Source organism: Carassius carassius, chromosome 8, assembly GCF_963082965.1.
Source record: "Carassius carassius chromosome 8, fCarCar2.1, whole genome shotgun sequence".
NCBI classification, from domain to species: Eukaryota; Metazoa; Chordata; class Actinopteri; order Cypriniformes; family Cyprinidae; genus Carassius; species Carassius carassius.
Window position 1 is genome coordinate 17,937,997 of NC_081762.1, and position 20,859 is coordinate 17,958,855.

General features: G+C 37.1%; 1 protein-coding gene across 1 annotated transcript in view; it reads left to right on the plus strand.

Annotated features, from left to right (window-relative positions):
- LOC132145441 (CUB and sushi domain-containing protein 2-like) overlaps positions 1-20,859 on the plus strand; it is a 313,214-nt gene that overhangs the window by 103,140 nt on the left and 189,215 nt on the right. The window contains exons 4-5 of the mRNA XM_059556481.1: positions 4,414-4,608; positions 10,693-10,900. Coding sequence (XP_059412464.1) covers positions 4,414-4,608; positions 10,693-10,900 — 403 coding nt within the window. The remainder of the gene's footprint in view (positions 1-4,413; positions 4,609-10,692; positions 10,901-20,859) is intronic.

A 20,859-nucleotide genomic window follows, 5' to 3' on the forward strand; every position in this document is an offset into this window, starting at 1 on the left:
TACCGTGTGTGCACTTGCATTAACTCTGAGTCTGCGCGCTCTGCTTTTAAAGGCAGAGAGAGAGAGAGAGAGAGAGAGATCACTTTTTTTGGCTCACTCTTTTCTTTTCCTAATTTTACAAGTTGCAAGTTACAAAAAACACAAGCAGTGTTTGATCACGCCCGGGTGTTCTCAGAGTCCGATGACTCCGATCGCACGGGTATTACACACAATGTTAAACAGACCCGGGACCCGACCCAGACCCAGCTGATCATTTAAAATATAGACCCGAACCCGTACGGGTCCAGGGTCGACGGGTCTCAGTTTGTCGCAGTTTGGAAAAAAAGGGGAGAAAACATGACTTAATAAATCTTTGAATATCACATTTTGTGAAATTAATTAAAAATTGACTTTTCAAAACCGACCATATACAATACAAATTTTCGTGGAATCTAATTTTACACACACACACACACACACACACACACATATATATATATATATATATATATATATATATATATATATATATATATTGTAGTTATTTTAAGTTATTTTCAATAAGATTTTTGACAGGTCTCCGGTAAATATCCCATTTTATCTCGTAATTTTTTTGGTGGTTGTTATAGACAAAAAGAGAATGTAATCCCTGTAGGATTATCTTTAAAAAGTTCCACTGTTGGGTCTATTTATGTAATCGTCTGAACAAAATTGCATTTTGATGCTTAATTTTAACAGCTAGGCCTATTACTCTGGGGCATAAACAAAAATACACATTTATGTCTTTTTATAAAATTGCAGTTTATAGTATCTTTGTTTTTATCCTGATCTAAGAAAGAAAAAATAGATTGTACCTCAGACTTGTATGGCTAACTGACATCTGTGGAACATAAAAAGAAGATATTGTGAATGTTGGGGTCCAAACAAAACTGCACCCCATTCACTTTCATTATATGGTGTGTTTGACAGAAGAAGCAAGTCATGCAGGAAGAAAACAATGACAGCATTTAGACAACCTTTTTTTTTTTTAACAAACTTTTTGACTATAATTTTTTTTTTAGCTCTAAAGTCCCTCAGAAAGCAAGTAGTCTATTTTTTCTTGCACAGCTCAACAGTCTCCTTTCATCTAGAACTAATGCATGGGTGTCATTACCTTTTAGTGCTTATACTCTTCTCCTGTGTAGAAGGAATTGTGGGATTTGCAAAAGATTGCATGTCTTGCCTGTTGTGTGCAGGGGGCTGATGAGTGTTCACTGCAGTTGCCTGGTAATTGTGCATGCACAGAAAGGCATTGATTGAATCGTTGCTCAACAAAGCAGAAACTGCTTATTGAGGTAATGTGCTAGTGTGTTGGGATCAATTTCACAATGTCACTTTTAAAGTATAGACTGTGGAGAGTGGTAGCTGTTTCAGAGCGGATTGCGCCAGAGCTGTCATATTCATATTCACGTGTGTGGACACACAACTTTCATAACATAACCTATACGTGCTAGTTAAAGTCACAGAAAGACAGTGATTTGTATGTGGTGTTGTTTTCTCGCTGTTGCAAATCATTTATTTATGCCTGTTGCTGCTTCAGTTATTTTTTGCTGGTAAAACAAATCAATCCTCATCAGCATAAAATCAGTTCTCTTGAATCTGCTGTGGAAATATTGTATGCTAAGCAGTTTATTAGTATTACGATCGTTGTGAACACAAGCAAACTTAATTTCCTGACCTTGCTTTTCATTTATTCTCTTGATCGCGGACACAGATTTATCAGGTTGCTGTACTGAGAACCTTTGAAAAAGCTATAAACATTTGGATTTAGCAAAGTTTGGCAGATTAGTGCAATTAGATATTTGAACGTATTTCAGTATAGTATTTGAAATCACCACAAGTCCAGTAATTTTACTATTGATATTTCTAGTAATAGGTATATGAAAGTAATATTTATCACTTGTGGATTTGCATTTTTTCATAATCTACTTGCGTTACCATTAATAAGTTTGGAGGTAATTTTTTTTTAAAAAGTCTCTCCAAGATGCTCACCAAGGCAGCATTTATTTGATCTAAAATATAATAATAATAATAATAATAATAATAATAATAATAATAATAAAAACAGTATGAATTGAATGAATGAATTATACATCTATATAGTGCTTTTTTGTATTGTTGTACACCCAAAACAGTTTACAACCCTCCTCCTCCTCAACCACCACCAGTAAGCAATATATAAATCCTTGCTGAATAATAAAAAAGTAATTTCTTTAAAAAAATAAAATAGAAAATCATCAGATTCCCAATGTACTAACTCTAATATTTTAAATGCTAGTGCATATTTGCATATTTACATATCATTTGCATATTTATTTTTATGTACATTAATTTATTGGCCATCATTATTATTATTATTATTTTTTTATATTATTAATTTTATTTATTTTAAGTGCCAGACTAAGCATCATGTATCTGCAACTGCTTGCTTTACATGATGTTCACATGGTATATACCTGGCCAAGTGAGAGACTCTGTGATGCATAATGAAGTGCACCAGAGTTTTTAATCGTGACAGTAGTTCGCAAGTGAAATTTGTTAAGAAAGGCAAAAAAAAGGTGATGGAAAAATTAGAACTGAATCCTGTTTTTCAGCAGCTTACAAGGACAGAGTTTATTCTTTTATTCACCAAACTCTCTCTCTCTCTCTCTCTGGTTCAGTGGGAGAAAAATTTAAAGAAATGGAGAACGAGAAGTAGAAGGAGGTTCATAGATGCAGACGTGACGCGAGAAGCATCTCTTGCCATTTCAGCACTCGGGCAGGATATAGCGACCCTTAAAATGGTTAAAGCAGTCAAACTGCAAGGGTGGTAAAGTCAGTCCTGTGATTTATAGACTGGAGATGACAAATGCAGTGGGGCCACAGAGAGAACGGTGTATGAGGGAATATCCAGAAGTTGCGCAGAATACTTAAAGTCCCTCAAGGCCAGCAGGGATTTCTGTTTAAGAAACAGGTCTGTTATAACATGTATGATTTATGTATATGCAAAATCAGAATGAGAAAGTAGATGGTTTTCATTCTTTTGAACTGTTCTCCCAGACCAGCAATGGGAGAATCTAGTTAGCATTCTGGCTCATATTCATGCCACTAGATCAGTCAAGTTAATTAACGGTTAAGGGAGCACTCAACTCAGTCCTGGTTAAAATCACACAATCTCAAGTGTATGTTTCTCACACCTACGTAACTGTTCATTAATATGCATGCTGATAAATGTGTGTGTGTGTGTGTGTCAAACGAGGTGTTCTCACATGTTCTCTCATGTGCAGTGACGAAACTGCTCTCCTAATCAGCGCTGATGTAATCAGCAGGCAGCCTACCTCTCTCTCACAAGTGGTCTCTCCATACCCAGCACTACTAAGACTGCACTGTACTCCTGCTAATAGGTCATTACCACATTGCCAGTAGTAGAGCTTATCTTCCAATATGGGTATTTTGTAAATCTGCACCCACAAACTAAATAACATTAGCATGGCTTTCCAATTAAAACAGATCAGTAAAAAAACAACTGCTGGTATTGTATAGAAGAGCTGGAATATAGAACTTATATTCAAATGCTTCAAATTATTTTGAAATATCTATCTATCTATCTATCTATCTATCTATCTGTCTGTCTGTCTGTCTGTCTGTCTGTCTGTCTGTCTGTCTGTCTGTCTGTCTGTCTGTCTGTCTGTCTGTCTGTCTGTCTGTCTGTCTGTCTGTCTGTCCGTCCGTCCGTCCGTCCGTCTGTCTGTCTATCTATCTATCGTTCTGTCGTTCTGTCTGTTGGTCATTCTATATCGGTCTATATTTTATTAAGCTTTCTGAGCAGAAGAACAAAAATTGTCAACAAACAAATTGTTGTCTAACTGGTCATTTGACATTTTCGAAACGTTAAAATGTTTTACCTGTAAACTGACTTGCTGTGTTGCCATAATGCTTGTCACTTGACATAATGTGCTGTGTTAATGTTTAACATAATGTTTTAAATCTTGGCAAATGTCAATGACCTTGTGAGTCACAATGACTTCTGATGGGTTAAAGTACTGTAAATGGGTTGAATATTAAGTATGTACCAATCAGTACTGCTGTGATTGTGTAAGTATAATGAAGTGACATTACAGGTATACTGTATAATAGCAGGCTATTACCGCAAATTGCAACCCTACATCTACAGTGTAGACTTTTGTAAAGATGAATGAAAATATGAGATGAAATATGTCTGAAAGAAGTTTCTTAGGCTCACCAAGATATAGAATATGGTAAAAAAATTTATTTCATTTTAGACTTAATTTTACAGGAATACCTTTTTACATTAAAAACCTCAATGTGTTTCTCTCTCTCACAGTATATTATATACAAAACGGTTTTCAGTAAAAACTTTTTACTTTTTTTTTTTTTGTTTCTGTCCCATTCCAGCCCTTCCAAGCTACACCTGTGGGAATCCAGGCCAGCTGCTGAATGGCATGCAGCAGGGCTCTACTTTCAACATCGGGGATAAGATCCGCTACAGCTGCAACCAGGGTTATGTGCTGGAGGGCCACACTGTGCTCTCCTGCCTTGCCACTTCCTCCGGCACCGCTGCCTGGGACTTCCCCCTGCCGTACTGCCGAGGTGAGTCCGGGGGCTCCAAATGGGCCAGGCGGGATTGAACCTCCTCAAGAGAGACAAGAGAGAAAAGGTTACCAAGTGTCTTTATCAGGGCTGACAGATATCCCAGCGTTTAGTAGCAGGTTGGCTGCACAGTTCTATTTCTCCTGGATGAGATGCTGCAGAGACCTGCCATAGAGACCTGCAGGTGATACCTGCCAACGTGTGAAAGCCGCATGAATGTGTTTTGTGAGACAGCGAGGTCACGTGGTAACTGTTGCCTGGGGAAAAGGGATATCCAAATGCTCTCGGTCATGATACACTGAAAACATGCTGACAGTTCCAGGCCAAATATAAACACAATGTTGAGGCCCCATTGACATGACGTGCTTACATTTTACGTCCATTCTGTTATACAAAGAGCCTCATAAATATACATACATGAACTGTACATGGGCATATTCACATATTCATGACAGTCCCATAAAAACGTACTCAGGTCTAGCAGTTAATAAAACAATAAAAACGTGCTCCACAGATAATGGCATGTATAATGTATTAGACATATGCGAGTGCAATGCACAGTAGCTGTGGTCTCCAGATCGGGTGTGAGTGAGTTCTCACAGGCCAGTATGAACAAGGGCCATCTGTGCCCAGGCTGGGGGACAGGAAGCCCACGTAAAGACACACATGCTCAGCCGCGCAATGCCAGAAGACGACCTCCACTTGCTAATGCTGAAGCTCCACTATCCTTCACTGGCGTCCTTCTGCCCTGCGTGATTTTATTTTATTTTTTTCATTGTACAGTTTTATCTATTTTTGCACCACCACATCACTCCACTTTCAGGTGTTAGGTGTTAGTGCCAGGTGTTAACAGTTCATGGATTTTACGGAGTCTCGATCCAACCATATGTCTCCAGCTGCTCATTCCTTCTTAACTTTAACAATAAAGTATTTATGAAAAATATTACAGGAGACATAAGTGTACTGTATTTGAATCATACTGCAGTTCTTGTAAAGTTAATCTGGTGGTTCTTAGCCAGCATGCAGAAGGGTACAGGGAGGGATAATATATTACATATTTAATATATTTATTTTTAATTTTTAAACCAACTTTTTGGTTTAAAAAGGGTGACAAAGAATAAGGACATTTCATCTATAGTCTATACAATGGAAATGAGTCATAACTGAAGTATTCTTAAAGCTGATTTATATATATACCTCGGACTTATGCTGTAGCCTCAATGTGGTTTTCATTTATTCGTCTGTGTCATTGTCCATGACAAGGTACAATTACACATGTAGACCACTAGTAGGCAGTGTCCGCCGAAATGTTTCTGGTGTAACATACAGAATTAAGGCAAAAGCCAGAAGAAGAAGCAGCTTATTATGTACAGTTGTTGGAGAAATATCAGCAGTGATGGTGGCAACTTTTGTTGCAGCTTGACTTGCTGGTCCATCTGTGTTTAATTAGGCTGTAGTTATGTCGCAAGCAAAAAATACATATGATGAAATGCGACGCTGTCACCGTGTGTTTTTTCTTTAACCTGAAGGTGGGGTTCTAACCTGAAGCGATTGCGGACCACATAGATTTGACAAGTTGCTACTTTTTTGGTGCATGTCAGGCTATGCCATTGGTTTGACGACTTCTTAATTTAGCATATTGTATTATTTTGTGGCAACCATTGCATTAATTTTTAGTTATCTTGCTTATTTATGCCTCTGATTATGGGTGGCCAGTAGGTGGCAAGAGGTTGGGTCATTTCCAATGGAGTCGCACTGTGTCAGTAAAGCTCCAGAAGCCATCTTGCTTTTCTGTCCTCATTACTGCTTATCTTCCAGGCCTCTTCACAGCGTTAAGTCTGGCTTATTTACCATTTCCTGTAGTGCATGTTATGAACATTTGAAGTAATAAGCCTACATTAATAAATACTTTCCCAGCTGAACATATATGTTCAGATCTCTGCGTCTAAGCATCTCTACATGGTCTATATCCTCGCAGCCCTCTCAAACCCCTCGTTCACTCGCGCTGTGGGAATAGATTCAGTGTTCCGCATTCAAAACGTCAAAATGGCGGGCTTCTGGCATGCCACTCTCCACTATGGTACAGTTAACAGGAATGCTCGTTCCAAAAAGAAGATAGGAAAAGACCGAGAAGTTGAAATCTCACGAACTGGTTGGATCTGTTGTTCCTCCAAAATCATTGTCTTTTCCCCGTTGTTCTTCTCTATCAGTGCTGGCTCTCCAGTCTCAGAGTGCCGCTGCACACCACTCGCTGCTGTGTTACCATGGCAGCCGCAGAGCCTGTGGAAAGCAGTATGAAGAGACATGAAACACAAGCAGACCATCTTTTTTAGGGGCTTAGATCTCTATACACCACACATCATCCATTTATCCAAGCCAATTGAACAAGTCACTTTGACATTAAAGAGACTTCCTTGGGACAGTTCAAAGGTCTGCTTGAGCTTATTAAGAAAACCGGTTGATTTAAGCTAAAATTCTGTCACATACAGCAGTTGTCAGGAAATGGGGAAAAAATGGGGGTGCTTTGATACTTTTACATACTATGACAATGAATGATTGCAATGTGTACTATAGTATATTGTACATTGCACTTCATGACTCAACAAATGGCTTTGCTGTAGTAAAACAATATCGTCTTTCCAAAATGTTATTGCCAGTCAGAAGAAAAAATTAAAGAATGACCATCATTCCCTCAACTGTCAATAGAAGAAACTCATTCTAATGCTAACATAATAGAATTACAAATTCAATTGTATTTAATGCCAAAGTAATGTTATATAAAATATAAAAAGTGCAGTGTTATACATACATATTACCATTCAAAGGTTTGGGGTGGTTTAGATTTGTAATTTATTTTATTTTATATATATATAATTATTTTTATTATTATTTTTAAGAATTCTCTTATACTCACAGCTGCAAATACAAGAGAGCCATAAGTATTTTAAATTTCAAAATAACAGATTTTTATAATATTATGTTTTAAAATGTTATGTTAAATATAAATGTATTTATGTGATGGCAAAGCGGTTTTTTTTTTTTTAAGCAGTTATTACACCAGCCTTCACTGCCATCCTTCAGGGATGTGCTAATTTTGTGTTAAGCATTTCTCGTTATTATCAATTATAAAAGCAGTTGTGATGCTTAATATTTTTGTGGAAACTGTGATGCATTTTTTAGGATACTTTGATGAATAAAAAGTTCAAAAGAACAGCATTTATTTGAAATAGGAATCTTTTGTGACATTCTGTCATTTTTTATCAATTCAGTTTATTGAAAAAAAAAAAAAAAAAAAAAAATCACTGACACCAAACTTTTAAACAGTATTGTATGTGTAGTGATAGGTTTTCATTCTGACATCTGTATGCATAATGAATTGTGATTGGCCATTTGTTTCTTGCATATATGTTTTCATCAAAGCCAGCACTTGTAAGCACTGCTATTTCCTTCATGAACTATTAAAGTAGTTTCTAGTCATGCTTTTTGGTATTTGCAAATGATAAGTCCTTTTTCACAAAGCCTTTTATAAATATTAGCAGTTTAGACATGAAGTCACAAAGTCTCTACAAGATCAAACGACCAAACTGAGAAGCAGAGCTCAGGCCAGTGATCGGCGTGTTCAACTGAAGTGTGAAGGAAACTCTTGGCTGGAATACCAATAGCCAGTCCTCTCTCCAATCCCTCCCTCCCCTGCCTCCATTGCGCTTTTTTCCCCTCTCTCCATCCCTCTGTTCTAGAACTCTCAGAGGCTGCTCCTCACATATGCTCTGTGTCTCTCTGGGGAAATGTAAGAGTGACGGATCCGACGGAAGACTGACAGAGCCCAGGTCCTCCCGCCGATTTCCACTCACAGAAAAGAAATCATGCGATTATCCAGTCACCGCTAATGAATCCCATGCTGGCCTGTCAGAGAAGAACTCATCACCCATCAGTGACAAGCAAGCTCCTTCACCTGTGTGAGGCACATACACACACTCTGCACTTGCTCTGACATAGAGTTTGTTTATTTGGCTGGTGAGAGAGAATTTTGCACGGTAGGTAGGTGCGATGACTCACTTTTTCTCTGGCGTTGTCTTTCCTTCCTCCCTCTCAAACTCACACATATGAACGCCAACTCAAATCCCTCCTAAACAAACCTCCCATCACTCTCTTTTCCCCTCAACCCTTATTTTACCCTAGAGAGGCTCCTAGTTATCATTATGAGTCATTCACTCACTCGCACAGAGGCTTTTTGCTCCTTTACTTGCCTGGAAGGCAACATATCCACTTGGCATGCACCCATAATTCAGAATTCTTCTGTAGCTATCAAACTAGAGGCTTTACAGGGCATGGATGTCTTTTTACTGTACGTGTGATGTTTTTATTTTTTACACACAGTGGAGTTCAAAAGCTTGTGAGCACAATATTTTAGCATAAATAGTAATGTTTATTTCAATTTCAAACAACTACTGTTCTTTTGAACTTTATTTTCATCAAATAATGCAGAAATAAATATGTATTGCCGTTTTCACAATAAATTCAAATAAAAACAAGCAGCACAATTTATAATAAACATTAATAATATGAAACATTTCTTGAGCAGCAAATCAATATTTTAGAGTGATTTCTGAAGTGTCATGTGACACTGAAGACTGCTTTGCCATCACTGGAATAAATTACATTCAAATAGGAAACAGTTTAAATTGTAATATTTAACAATATTAAAGTGTTACTGTATTTCTGATCAAGTACTGTAAATGCAACCTTGATAAGCATAAGCATTTAACTTCTTTAAAAAACTAAAATCTAACTGACCCCAGACTTTTAAATGGTAGTGTACATTTAACTTAAATGTATTTGATTAGTAAACATTTGTTACCATAGAATTAGAAAAGAATAAATGTATCAAAAAAGAAACACAGACAGTTTAAATGAGAATTTATTTCTCATATTTGTAAATTCAGAAGAAAGATTTCTGAGCATTTCTGCATCAACAATTCAATAAAACATCCTGAAATGTATTATAATGTTTATTGTTATATTGGTAATATCATTTTCAACAAAAATGAATAAATATTAGTCTCAGACTTTTAAACCTTTGAAGAATTGCAATTTCAATAGACCTTAATCAGGGTAGATGCCATATTGAATTTAGAATTTTGTATAACTGAGGCTGTAAGGGGTATAGACTTAGTTTACACAATGGCATGCACTGTTGAGGTCCTAGATCACATGTACTTTTCAAAACTCACAACTTTCTAAACTGTTTCATGGAGTTGTTGTCTACACAAAGTTTATTGTTAAGATATTTTGTCAGCAGAACAACCGTTATGTCCATTGAACGCACTGTACTTCTATTCCTCACAGCTTCATTTTCATTCATGTCAATGATTAAATTAGACTTTTTCTTGACTAAGGTCTGTTGAGATGACCCAACCTTGACACCTCAGCTAAACCTCTCAGATTCTATATGATTTCTACCAAAACTCACCATGGATATCTTGTTCTAGGTGATGTTGGGGAATAGTCTTTTTGAAAAGGAGGTCAGGTATCTAGACTCAACTTTTCTCCATGTCAAAAAGTTTTGATTTCTTCCTTTTCTCAGGGGAGGGATGCATAGAAATAAAATAAAATAAAAAACCGGGGGAGGGAAGTCAGTAGGTCTGTTGCTTCGCCTTCACCCTCAGTTGGCTTGGCTCTTTATCCTCAGCTCACGGACTCGCTGTCAGGAAGAAAGACTGAGCATCAAGAGAGCGAAAAATAGAGAGATTGCATTTGATTCACTAAGCAAGATTGGGAGAGCCAGGGGGCTCAATTACCACAGCAGCTCTTAAGTGCCTATTTGTTATATAATCGTCTCCTTAACACAATTTTAAAGAGTAGGACAGGTTTTGACTACAAATAATTAACAGGATTTTACATAGATCTCAATTACTTACCCCCATGTTACAGTGTGTTGCATCACTGGCCTGCGAGTGTTGCCCGAAACCTCAAGACCTCCATTGAGTGTCATGGCATCTTATCGTTCTCCTATTTCCAGCTATTTCTTCTCCAGCTGATTTAATAAGTTAAATGTGTCTGTATTTGTGTGTTACCTCTTCGCAGCGGATGATGGCTGTGGCGGCACACTACGGGGTCAAAGTGGTGTCATCACCAGTCCAAATTACCCCCAGGAGTACAACAACAACGCGGACTGCACCTGGACAGTGCTGGCCGAACCAGGAGACACCATAGCCTTGGTCTTCTCTGACTTTCAGTTGGAAGAAGACTACGACGTTCTGGAGATAACCGGCACAGAAGGATCCTCTCAGTGGTGAGTGACCTAACAGTTTGCTTTTTCAGGCATCGCTGGGGAAAACAAAGTCTAAGCAGCGAGAACGCTTGTTGTGGTGCTGTTGGCAGCGGGTAGGTGTTTTACAAGAGAGAGGAAGCCAGGAGAACCACAGTCATGAAACATCTCAGCACTTGTTCAATGGAACAGAACCAAATCACAGCTTGATTAAATTATTCAGCACATAATGCGCACAGAGCTTGGACCAAATAGAGGGGATAAAAACGTTGCAGTCCATCGCAAACCTTGTCTGGGGAGCACCGGAGTACTGTTCATTTATGAAAATGGTTTTATGGGCCTCTTAGTCTCCACGTTCACACAATTTCTTTTTCACACCTATTAAGTACTGTAACAGGCTCTCAGAAATTCTTATTGGATCAGGATAGGGTTTTTTTTTTTTTTGCTTCAGGGCTGTGGACATAAATGTGTCATTCTAATGTCACAAGATGAGGCAGTGTGTAATTTTTAGAATATGCTGGACTGTTTTCTTCTATCCTATTTTAATATGTAGAGAAGGATGCCATTTTTAGGTTGTTTCTGAGTTTTTATTTGGGGAAAGTTCTGGAAACCTGTATGTATACAATATGTTGGATGACTTCAATCATTTAGTCTGCTTCAAACACAAAACTTTCTTACAATCAACCTACAGATCACATGTAGATTTTCCTCCATCCAATCAACAACTGATGCATAAAAGTCCAGACCAATTGTTTTTTTCTTTTCAGTAGTCTGTTTTGGATGTGTATCACAGTGCAGAAGAAAAAGATATGTAGCTGCTTCTGCTACATTGCAGTTTTAACAAATTGAACCTAATGGTAAAGTGCTAACAAAAAAAAAGTTACATGTTTAGAATTTTTTTGTAGACTGGTAGCTGTGGGAAAAAAATATAATAAAAATAAGTTGACAGTAGTTTCTCTGTAGAATGGTGGCTAATTGGACCACCGTGAAAACGCTGGGGACTTGGAGACCATAGCTTAGTTCCTTTGATGCTGTAGATTCTGAAGAATCAGCTGCATCAGTTGGCATGTAAATTAACAGCTTATGTCTGTAGACCAATTAAAGAAAAAAAATTACTGTGGTGCCAAGTGCCTCACTTCTGCTGGGGTCCAGCCCTATACGTGTGTACGCCTTGAGTCGTGACACCCTGCACTGGAGTCATGAAGCATGGATGCACGTCTGCCTCTCAGACACCCTTCTCTTAGGGTCAACGGAGGAGTGCTGAAGGAAGGTTGTTCTTGGCCAGAGGAGGCGATCGATAGACCCCACTTCTCTCTGTCCCTTTGCTGCCACCATGCATGGGGTCACTGCTGAGTCCTTAATTAAACAGGCAATTAACAGAGGTTGAGGAGCGAGCAGACAGAGAGAAACGAGATTGTGTCGTTCGACCTTGGCATGTTCTAAAAGCCTCAGGGAGAGTAAACAAAAAAGGAACGAATGACCCAGCACCAGAACTTTACAGGTAATTAAACAATGAAAATGGCCAAAAATGAACAAAAAAAGCATCAAATGCTGTCAGAGCAGCCAATCGCTGCACAGCACCCATTAGAACTCCAGGTTAGTTTGGTCTCTGAGGGATTGGGGAAGTATTTCTATGTACTGAAAAGTAGATTTTTACAGTTTGATTGCTCAAAAGTAGGGCCCAGTCATAAAATGTGATTAACTGTGTAATGCTGCATTTGAATTAAGAGTATTTAGAGAGAATTTAGATGAGTAATTTAAAAGGTAGGGTTGTATACCTAATCAAATGGACTAATATCTGTGAATATTAAACCGCAAAAGGTCTGCTATCAAATGCTAATTCTGCATGTCTTAATGTCTCTGTGTGAATGAGCAGCACAGTTTCGTACTCATACATGTATATTTAATCTCCAGAGCTGCTCAATAGAGAGTTTATTTCATAAGCATATCATCATTTAATTTAATGAACCTGTTGTCAGACAAATAGCAACTATTTAACACAAGGTCTTCACTCCCTGCCAAAATAAAGGTTTGGTTTAACTTGAAGAAATTATGACAGAAAAATATTACAGTTATTATTGTACAGAAAGTATAATTTCAATGTAATACTACTTCTAATAACAGCAACAACAAAATACAGTTTATTAATAGTTTTTGTTTTTAAGGAATATCACACAATATCATATTTTTTTGTCAATTTTTTATTTAAACGGTAAACCTCTCGTGCTGCACTTAATTTGATTACATTTTAAGATAAATACACTGTTAGTTTTATGTATATTTGTTTTATAGCAGCCATTTTTGATAAGGACTGTGTTTTTGTAAAACACAGAATCCGGAAACAAATTTAAACAGACACAGAACAGAATCTCTGAGAAAAGCAAAACTAATTTCATGAGTAACTATAATTTTAATACTTTGGTATAAAATATACATTTAATACGTTGTTAAAGTTGAATGAATTCAATAGATTAGATATTGTAAATATTAAACTCCATTAAAATGGAAAAAAATAAAACAGAAAACTCATAATTTGTGATAAAGTAGATTTCATAGGATCCTAGATAAATTATCGTTGGCATAAGTTGCTGTTAATTTTCATCTCCAGATTTTTTAGATATGTAGCTGGCAGTTTGGATTGGTCTGAGTAGGAGGATTAACAAGTGTGTGTGTGTGTGTGTCTGTGTGTCTGTGTAAAGGTGAAGGATAAACAGAGGTCTCTAATATGAATGGTCATCATTTTAGACACGCCCCCTTAAGGAGGAATGTCAAAGGCAGCGTGCAAAAATCAATATACAAGTGATCAGGAAGAAAAACAGTGCTGCTCTTTCAGGACCTGTTTTTATCACCCTGAGCATTTGTTTGGCACAAGACATGTCTGTGTGCTGTGCAGGACCTAACAAATAACACTGGACACTCAGTCATGTGCCCACAGCAGGGTTACCCCTGAATCACTCCAAAGAGCCCCTCATTCCCTCTTTATCTCCTTTAGCACAGATCCACTGAGCGGCAGCAACACTACTATATCACCATGAGTATCCTGCTCGGTAAAACACGTTATCGACACCACTTGAGGCAGTTTCGTATGAATTCACACGATGTTCCACCCACTAAGGGTTTATCTTTCTTGACCTATTTGAATACTGCCACAGTCGTGGCTTGGTGGGATAGTGCGTATGTTCATACATTATACAGTGGTGCAAAATAACCCCTCATGATTAGTTTCCTGTGTTCACCACTGTCTTGTTCATTTAAAGGCTAAATAAATAAATCAAATACATTATTATTATTAACTTTATTTTGAATTTTCATTTATTTAATCTTTTTTTATGTTCGATACATCAGAGATCCTTTTGCTGTTGCTTTGTTTTTTGCAGATCTGAGGCTGTCAGTCCTCTGGTTCTCCCTCATCTCTTGTTACTCAGTAGGGTTGAGAGCAGGCCGGTATGCCCTAGGCCCCTAAACACTGCTATAAGGATTGTTTGTTACTTATGCATCTAAACAATGCTTTATTCCTCTCTCTTTCTCTAACTCACCAGTCTCTATCTGTAGATCTCCATCGAGACTGACTGATGTTCAATAGCTACTTGTGTTATTGATTACCTGTTTCTTCTCAACTGTGAGAGAGACTGGTATTTATAGAAAGCACTGGATTTTTGGGATGGAGCCATGCCTCAAAAGGTCATTCTGCAGGACTTTTTTTTTTTTTTGTGAACACAGTGTTGTAAATGTGCTTGTTAAATCGTAGTTTCTAATGTCCTACAATATCAAAAGAAAAATTACATTCGAATCCACGTATGGAGATTTTAAATGATAGATGCTAAGGAATCTGATTTGCTTTCAATTACTATAAACATTCATTAGACTTACAATATTTCCCCAAATATTGCCCCAGCTATTCTAGCTGAATTTTCTGAATGGTTTCATATATATATATAAAAAAAATATATATATACGTTAAAGTATATGACTTTATTCATGCTGCTTTTTTTTCAGTGATGATGATAAGAAGTCTTCTTTAACTTAATTATATTTGTATATTGTTGTAGAGGTTCAAATGAAGTAATGAGACCAGCTTTTGAATACATAGCCTATTTAATCCATGTTTAAGAATTAAATGGTGACATTTATAGCATCGCTAGTTGATGTTTTGCATTGAATCTTGAAGGGAATTTATTAGTGGAATCTTTAGCTGTTAACAAATATGATTGTTAGACATAGAAACATTTATACACTACTGTTCAAAAGCAATTGAAATGAGACATTTTCTATACATTTATATTTCGAATAAACATATTTCTTCATCAACTTTGCTCCTCAAAGAATCTTGAACAAAGTATTAAAAAACACTAAGCAGCATCTGTTTTTAACATCAATAATAATTAAAAATCTTTCTTGAGCATCAAGTCAGCATATATGAGTGATTTCCTATTAAAATAGAAAACAGTTACTGTAATAATATTTCACAGAATTTCTGTTTTTCTGTATTTTGTAATCCCTAACTGTAACTGCCCCCAAGTTTTTGCATAGTAGTATAAAATTATTATTATTATTATTATTATTATATACTCAGGTTAGTTAGCTTTCTGGTTTGAGAGAGGTTTTTGTCAGCTGGTTGAGCTAGGAGACTGGATTAGTGACTAGCGAAACCAGATGAAAACCAGCTTGTCAAACTACCTTAGACTGTTTTAAGCTCATGCTGAAACTTTTAGCGCATCAGTAGACTTGTAGAACACACAAGTCACATTTAGTACTCTTTCATCTCCTAAAAATCTCACATCTCTCTCCTTTCTGAAGATCTCTGGTGTGCTATACCCTCGTGACCGTGCCTTTGTTGGTTGCTGACGTACATCTTCCTTCTTAAGGTCTCCCCGGCTGTATTTTAACCTCCGCAGCACTTGTTTTAGCCCGTCTCGGTCTATTCATGCTGGAGACCAGGATGTTCCAATCCCAGGTCCTCAGGGAGAATCTGTCATTCTGCTGGCTGCAATTCACAAAACCCTGTGCGCTTCTAGCAATATCTCGCTGTTCGTTTTGGACGTGGACAGAGAGATGGGTGTCACGCATTTTGTTTTGCACATTTGGCTGGCAGCGGCACAGGCTCAAGTAATTGCCCACTTGCTTTCCTGTCGCCCTCTTTAGATTACAGTCTGGATTCACGTGACTGGAAGAGGATTTGTCATCGGTGTGCTGCACCACATTTGCCTGGTTTTAAGAGTTGAAGTTTTATTTATGAGAGGCGCTTAACAAAACAACCTGAGAGCAAAAAAAGCTACAAGCATTGTAAATCATTGACACAATTTTATTTCTTCATTTATCCTTATAAACATGTATGCCTCGGCCCATTGGTGGAGGATTGGGGGATAGCATTGTTTTTTAGGTGCGTGTTTGTGTTAAACATGATGACTGATCAGCAGTCAAGTCACGCAGATCCCCGCAGAGACAATCTCCTTCTTGTCAGTCTTTCCTCTGCAACCTCCCCCTCATTATTATTGAGATGCCATGAAACGTCAGGATGCAGGCAGGCTGCTCTAATTGTCAGATGAAAGTGTGCCATTCTGAAGTCGTTCATAATAAATGCCGTATTTTATTTTACTCCTCTGTCCTCCGGTTACCGTTTTTAAAATGGTGCGAAACTTGGCCAGAACAAACACTGGGGACGGAAGGTGTTGCGTTTCGCATGGAAATCTGAAGGAGTGTTGCAAATGTTCAGTTCTCCATGGTTTAGACACATGCCACGGATAATTACATCAGACTGTAAAAGCAGGTCAGCGTCTTACTGTGGAGGGGGATATCAATACCATTTCTCTACTGGATGCCTTTCTCGTTACTTGTGCTGTTTTTTTTTCTCTTTCATATGTTTCCCTCCTCCCGTTGTCTTGATTATTTTTTCTTTCTGACTCAAGATGGCTAGAGTTCAAACAGAATGAATTGTCTTTCGAAGGGGGGATTCAGACACATGCACAATTTGTTCTCAATTCACCCAGATCAAAATCTAATTCATCTTTGTTACTGGATGTATTATTAATTAAAAAAAAGACAGAAAACAAAATGTGCATAATAACCAATGCAATGGGTTGGTGTCTTTAAAGGCACGACACAGCCAGAAACACAAAATAGAGATTTTTGAAGAAGCTTTACAGCTATTTTCTAAAGACTGATTTTCTTTTAGTGACTTCCCCAGTCTCATTTCTGTACAAATTGTTCTTTTGAGCAAGCTTTTTTAAAAATAAACCTGTTAATACACAAATTGGACTGATCTAGTTTTGATGTTCACTGAGTGATGCAATGGTTTTACAATTTTGCCTGATAAACCCATAGTTTATAGAATAATCTATATATATATATATATATATATATATATATATATATATATATATATATATATATATATATATATATATATATATATATATATTTTTTTTTTTTTTACAAATAATTTATATTCAAATTTTATACTGTCTTGTATAAAAACAGTTATTTTAAATGTTACAAGTGAATTGTAATCATGAAACTATAATGTACAATATGATATTATTCATTTTAAAAGACTGACTTAAAGGTATAGTTCAGTTCACAACTGAAAATTGTCATCATCTACTCGCTCTCATGTCGTTCCAAACCTGAAAGAGTTCCTTTCTTATGTTGAACATCAAATAAGATATTTTGAAGAATTCTGGTAATCAAATAGTCGATGGTCCCCATTGACTTCTGTAATATTTCTTTCACTACTATGGAAGCCAATGAGAATATTCACTTACCTCAAGATTTGGTTCAATTATGATTCTGAGGGCAACAGTGTGACTATTATATGATTGTCGATGTATCACATTACATATTTTCCTCCAAAGCTTTTCTTAATAATAATTACTATATTAATCAAAATATTATTTAATCTTAATAGTGAGTATTATCATGCACTTTTATATGCTATTTTCAATATTGACCCGTCTTTCAATATTGACTCACAGTTAATCAATCAGTTAATCAATAATTATTTTGGATTGACATGAGGGTGAGTAAATACTGACAATCTTTGTGTGAAGGAGTCTTTTATGTTTAAAATGACAAATTACTGTCATTTTTAACATGACTCAAAGATGCCTGAAAGCATCACATGTAAGTGTGGCATGTAACTATGGTCTTCTTCTCCTGAAGACCTGAGGAAATGACAAAGAAGGGGCTGTCAGGATGACGGGAGCTGAGTGCATTATCATTATGGTTTCTCGTTGTACTGCAAGCCGTTTCACATAAGACTTAACAATGACATCGCGTTGGGCTTTGTGACATTGTCGTTTCAATTATACCGCGAGATGTGCTACTCTGCATGTAAAGTATATCCTTCCCATCCTTACACACGTATCCACTCCATGAATAATACACTGGACCATATGCTCTGGGGGAGTATGTGCAAAGCATGCAAGTAGAGATCACATGCAAACATATGTGTTGTGGTTAGGTATTCTCTCTATTTTTTTATCGGGTGATCACCTGGGACATGAGAACCTGCAGTATTTTGGGTTGTAATGTTTAATAAGTAAATCCACACTGCATCATCTAGATTCCTGATTGTGTAAATGTCTCTAAGGTGCAGAACTTCTTCTCACCCTCTTCATGTTTCCACCATGTCTCTGCTGAAGCAGCGGAATTAAACTGAAACTATGTGTTGGCTTCCCATCAAGGACAGCGTGAAATCAATAGCTGTCTCTTTAGTCCGCCCAATGCACTTATCAACCTTTTTTTTTTTTCACGAGTCATGTTTTATTTAGGCATGTGTTGGTCTAATGTCTCCATTCGAACTGAGCCATCCATCAAAACGGCACGGATGACCGTTGCTTAGCTGGTGTCTGGCAATATCACGCATCCACTCGGCATGTTAAGTTATCTCTCTCACTCTCCAGCCTAGCAGACGCCCATCTGAAATCAAAATCGACAGGAGTGGGTAAAGAAAACGGTCAGCAAACTATCATATTTAGTTGCTTCCTATCAGTGTCATGACCTAAATCAACACTTTTCCCCCTCTCGGAATGTTACAAGAGCTTTTAAATGGAGGGCAAAATGACACAGCGGTAGGGTCCCTGCTCAGCTTTTGGCCCACATTGGAAAACAGCAAGATGGACTGGAGTGTTTTCGTAAGCACGTTTGCTGCTAGGTTTGCGGCTTTGTTCATTGTAATGATAGACGTTGACAGTACTGTGAGAGATTAAAGGTAATGGATTAGATCAGCTCCCCATTCCTCACTGCTGATTACCCAGCACTCCTCTCATTTTTACAGATGCCGGGCTGCTGTGATTGGCCCTGGTTTGCTCAATGTGTTTCACAGATATTGCTAAAGTGCACACTGAGCAGATGCAGTAGTTCTTGTTGCCTACAGCACAAAAGTGAACAAGGTGTGTGGAGGTCTTGGCAAGTAGCTGTCTGATCACTTATTCTTTGTGACTAAAGATCATTCTTTGTGAGGGAACCATGAGGCAGGTTGAATTGGATGAACCTCTCAACTTTTCTTTTATGTTTTAAAGTTGTACATATTGTAGTATCAGTTAGTCAGAAGTCAAACTATTGGCATCAAGTCTGGTCCACATTTACTGCAGTCAGTTGGGAACTGGAAATCAGTTCTCAGAACTATAGTAGTTTAATTAATAGATAGATAAATACTACTTGTTTGCATGGAAATAAAAATGGAACTGGAAGACATTGTTTTTGAATGAAATAAAATACATTTTTGTCAGAAATTTTAAAAGGATCATGAACGGGTCATTTTTTATTATTTTGTACTGTTCTCTGAGGGCAACTTATGTTATCAAGATTTTTACATCAAAAAACATTTTACAATTTAAAAGTAATAGGTTAGTCTCCACCCTGTTTTGACCCCCTCATCAGAAAGCACCATTTGAATATGCATGTCGGATTGTAGACTTGGAAGTAAACAACCACTGCTATTATTGGTCAATAGTTGTGTATGTTTGATAGCCTACATCCTTCACAGATGGATGCTGTTGAGATTTAGGTTATAAATGCATAAATCAGTACATATCAAATGATTTCTAATAACAGACAAAGCAATAGTGACCACACAATAGAAACTGTTACTCCCACTGTTTTGGTGCGGCATTACTCCCAGTGTAGCCAACAATAGAGCCAATATAGTTGGCACAGCATCATCTTTTAGTTTCAGTCTTTTTTTTATATACTGTATCAAATTGTGCCTTGTTTGTAAACTAATCTGCAGTAAATGGAATTGAACAAAGTTCTTACTGATGCGGTCTTGCTTAAAATTAATCCACTTTTTCTAAATGCTGGGTTTAGAAGGAATCCAATTCAAAGACCACATCGTGGAACTGTAACACCTTTTGTTGTGTTCAGAGCCATCTTTATCACTTGGTTTCTGCATAGACCTGCGTTTGCCTCACTCCTTATTTACACTACATGTGTGAATCAATGGGTGGAGCCAAACTGGCAGTGCTATAGAAACAAGCGTTGTTCTCCTGTGGAGGTGTGGTTTAGCCACACTATTACGTCATAAAGTGGCACATTCCACAACCTTTGTCATTTTGGAAGATTGCCTAAGCTGTTTTTAGACTAACAAGTTTTAAGTTCTGAAACTTATTGGATGTTTCATAGTACAGTGACATCTTATACATTAAAAGACTAAGGGAATTTTGATTTCACAGTTCATAACGCCTTTAATGAATGAAATATGTTTGTTGTGGTATTGTTTTATATATATTTAAATCGAGATGCAATTTCTGTCATCATTTATTCATCTATCTCATGTTGTTCATTTGTTCTTTTGTATTCTGTATAAAGAGAGCATAAGCCATAAGACATTAGCATTCATTTTATAGACTTAAATTGTCAGTAGAACCACTAAGGAACCAAAATCATTGAGGAAACAGAATCGTTCAATTCTTTCCTGTCTCTAGTGTGCATTATGGTGTAGTTCTCAACTTTATAACAAAAATATTCAATAACAAAAACATTCA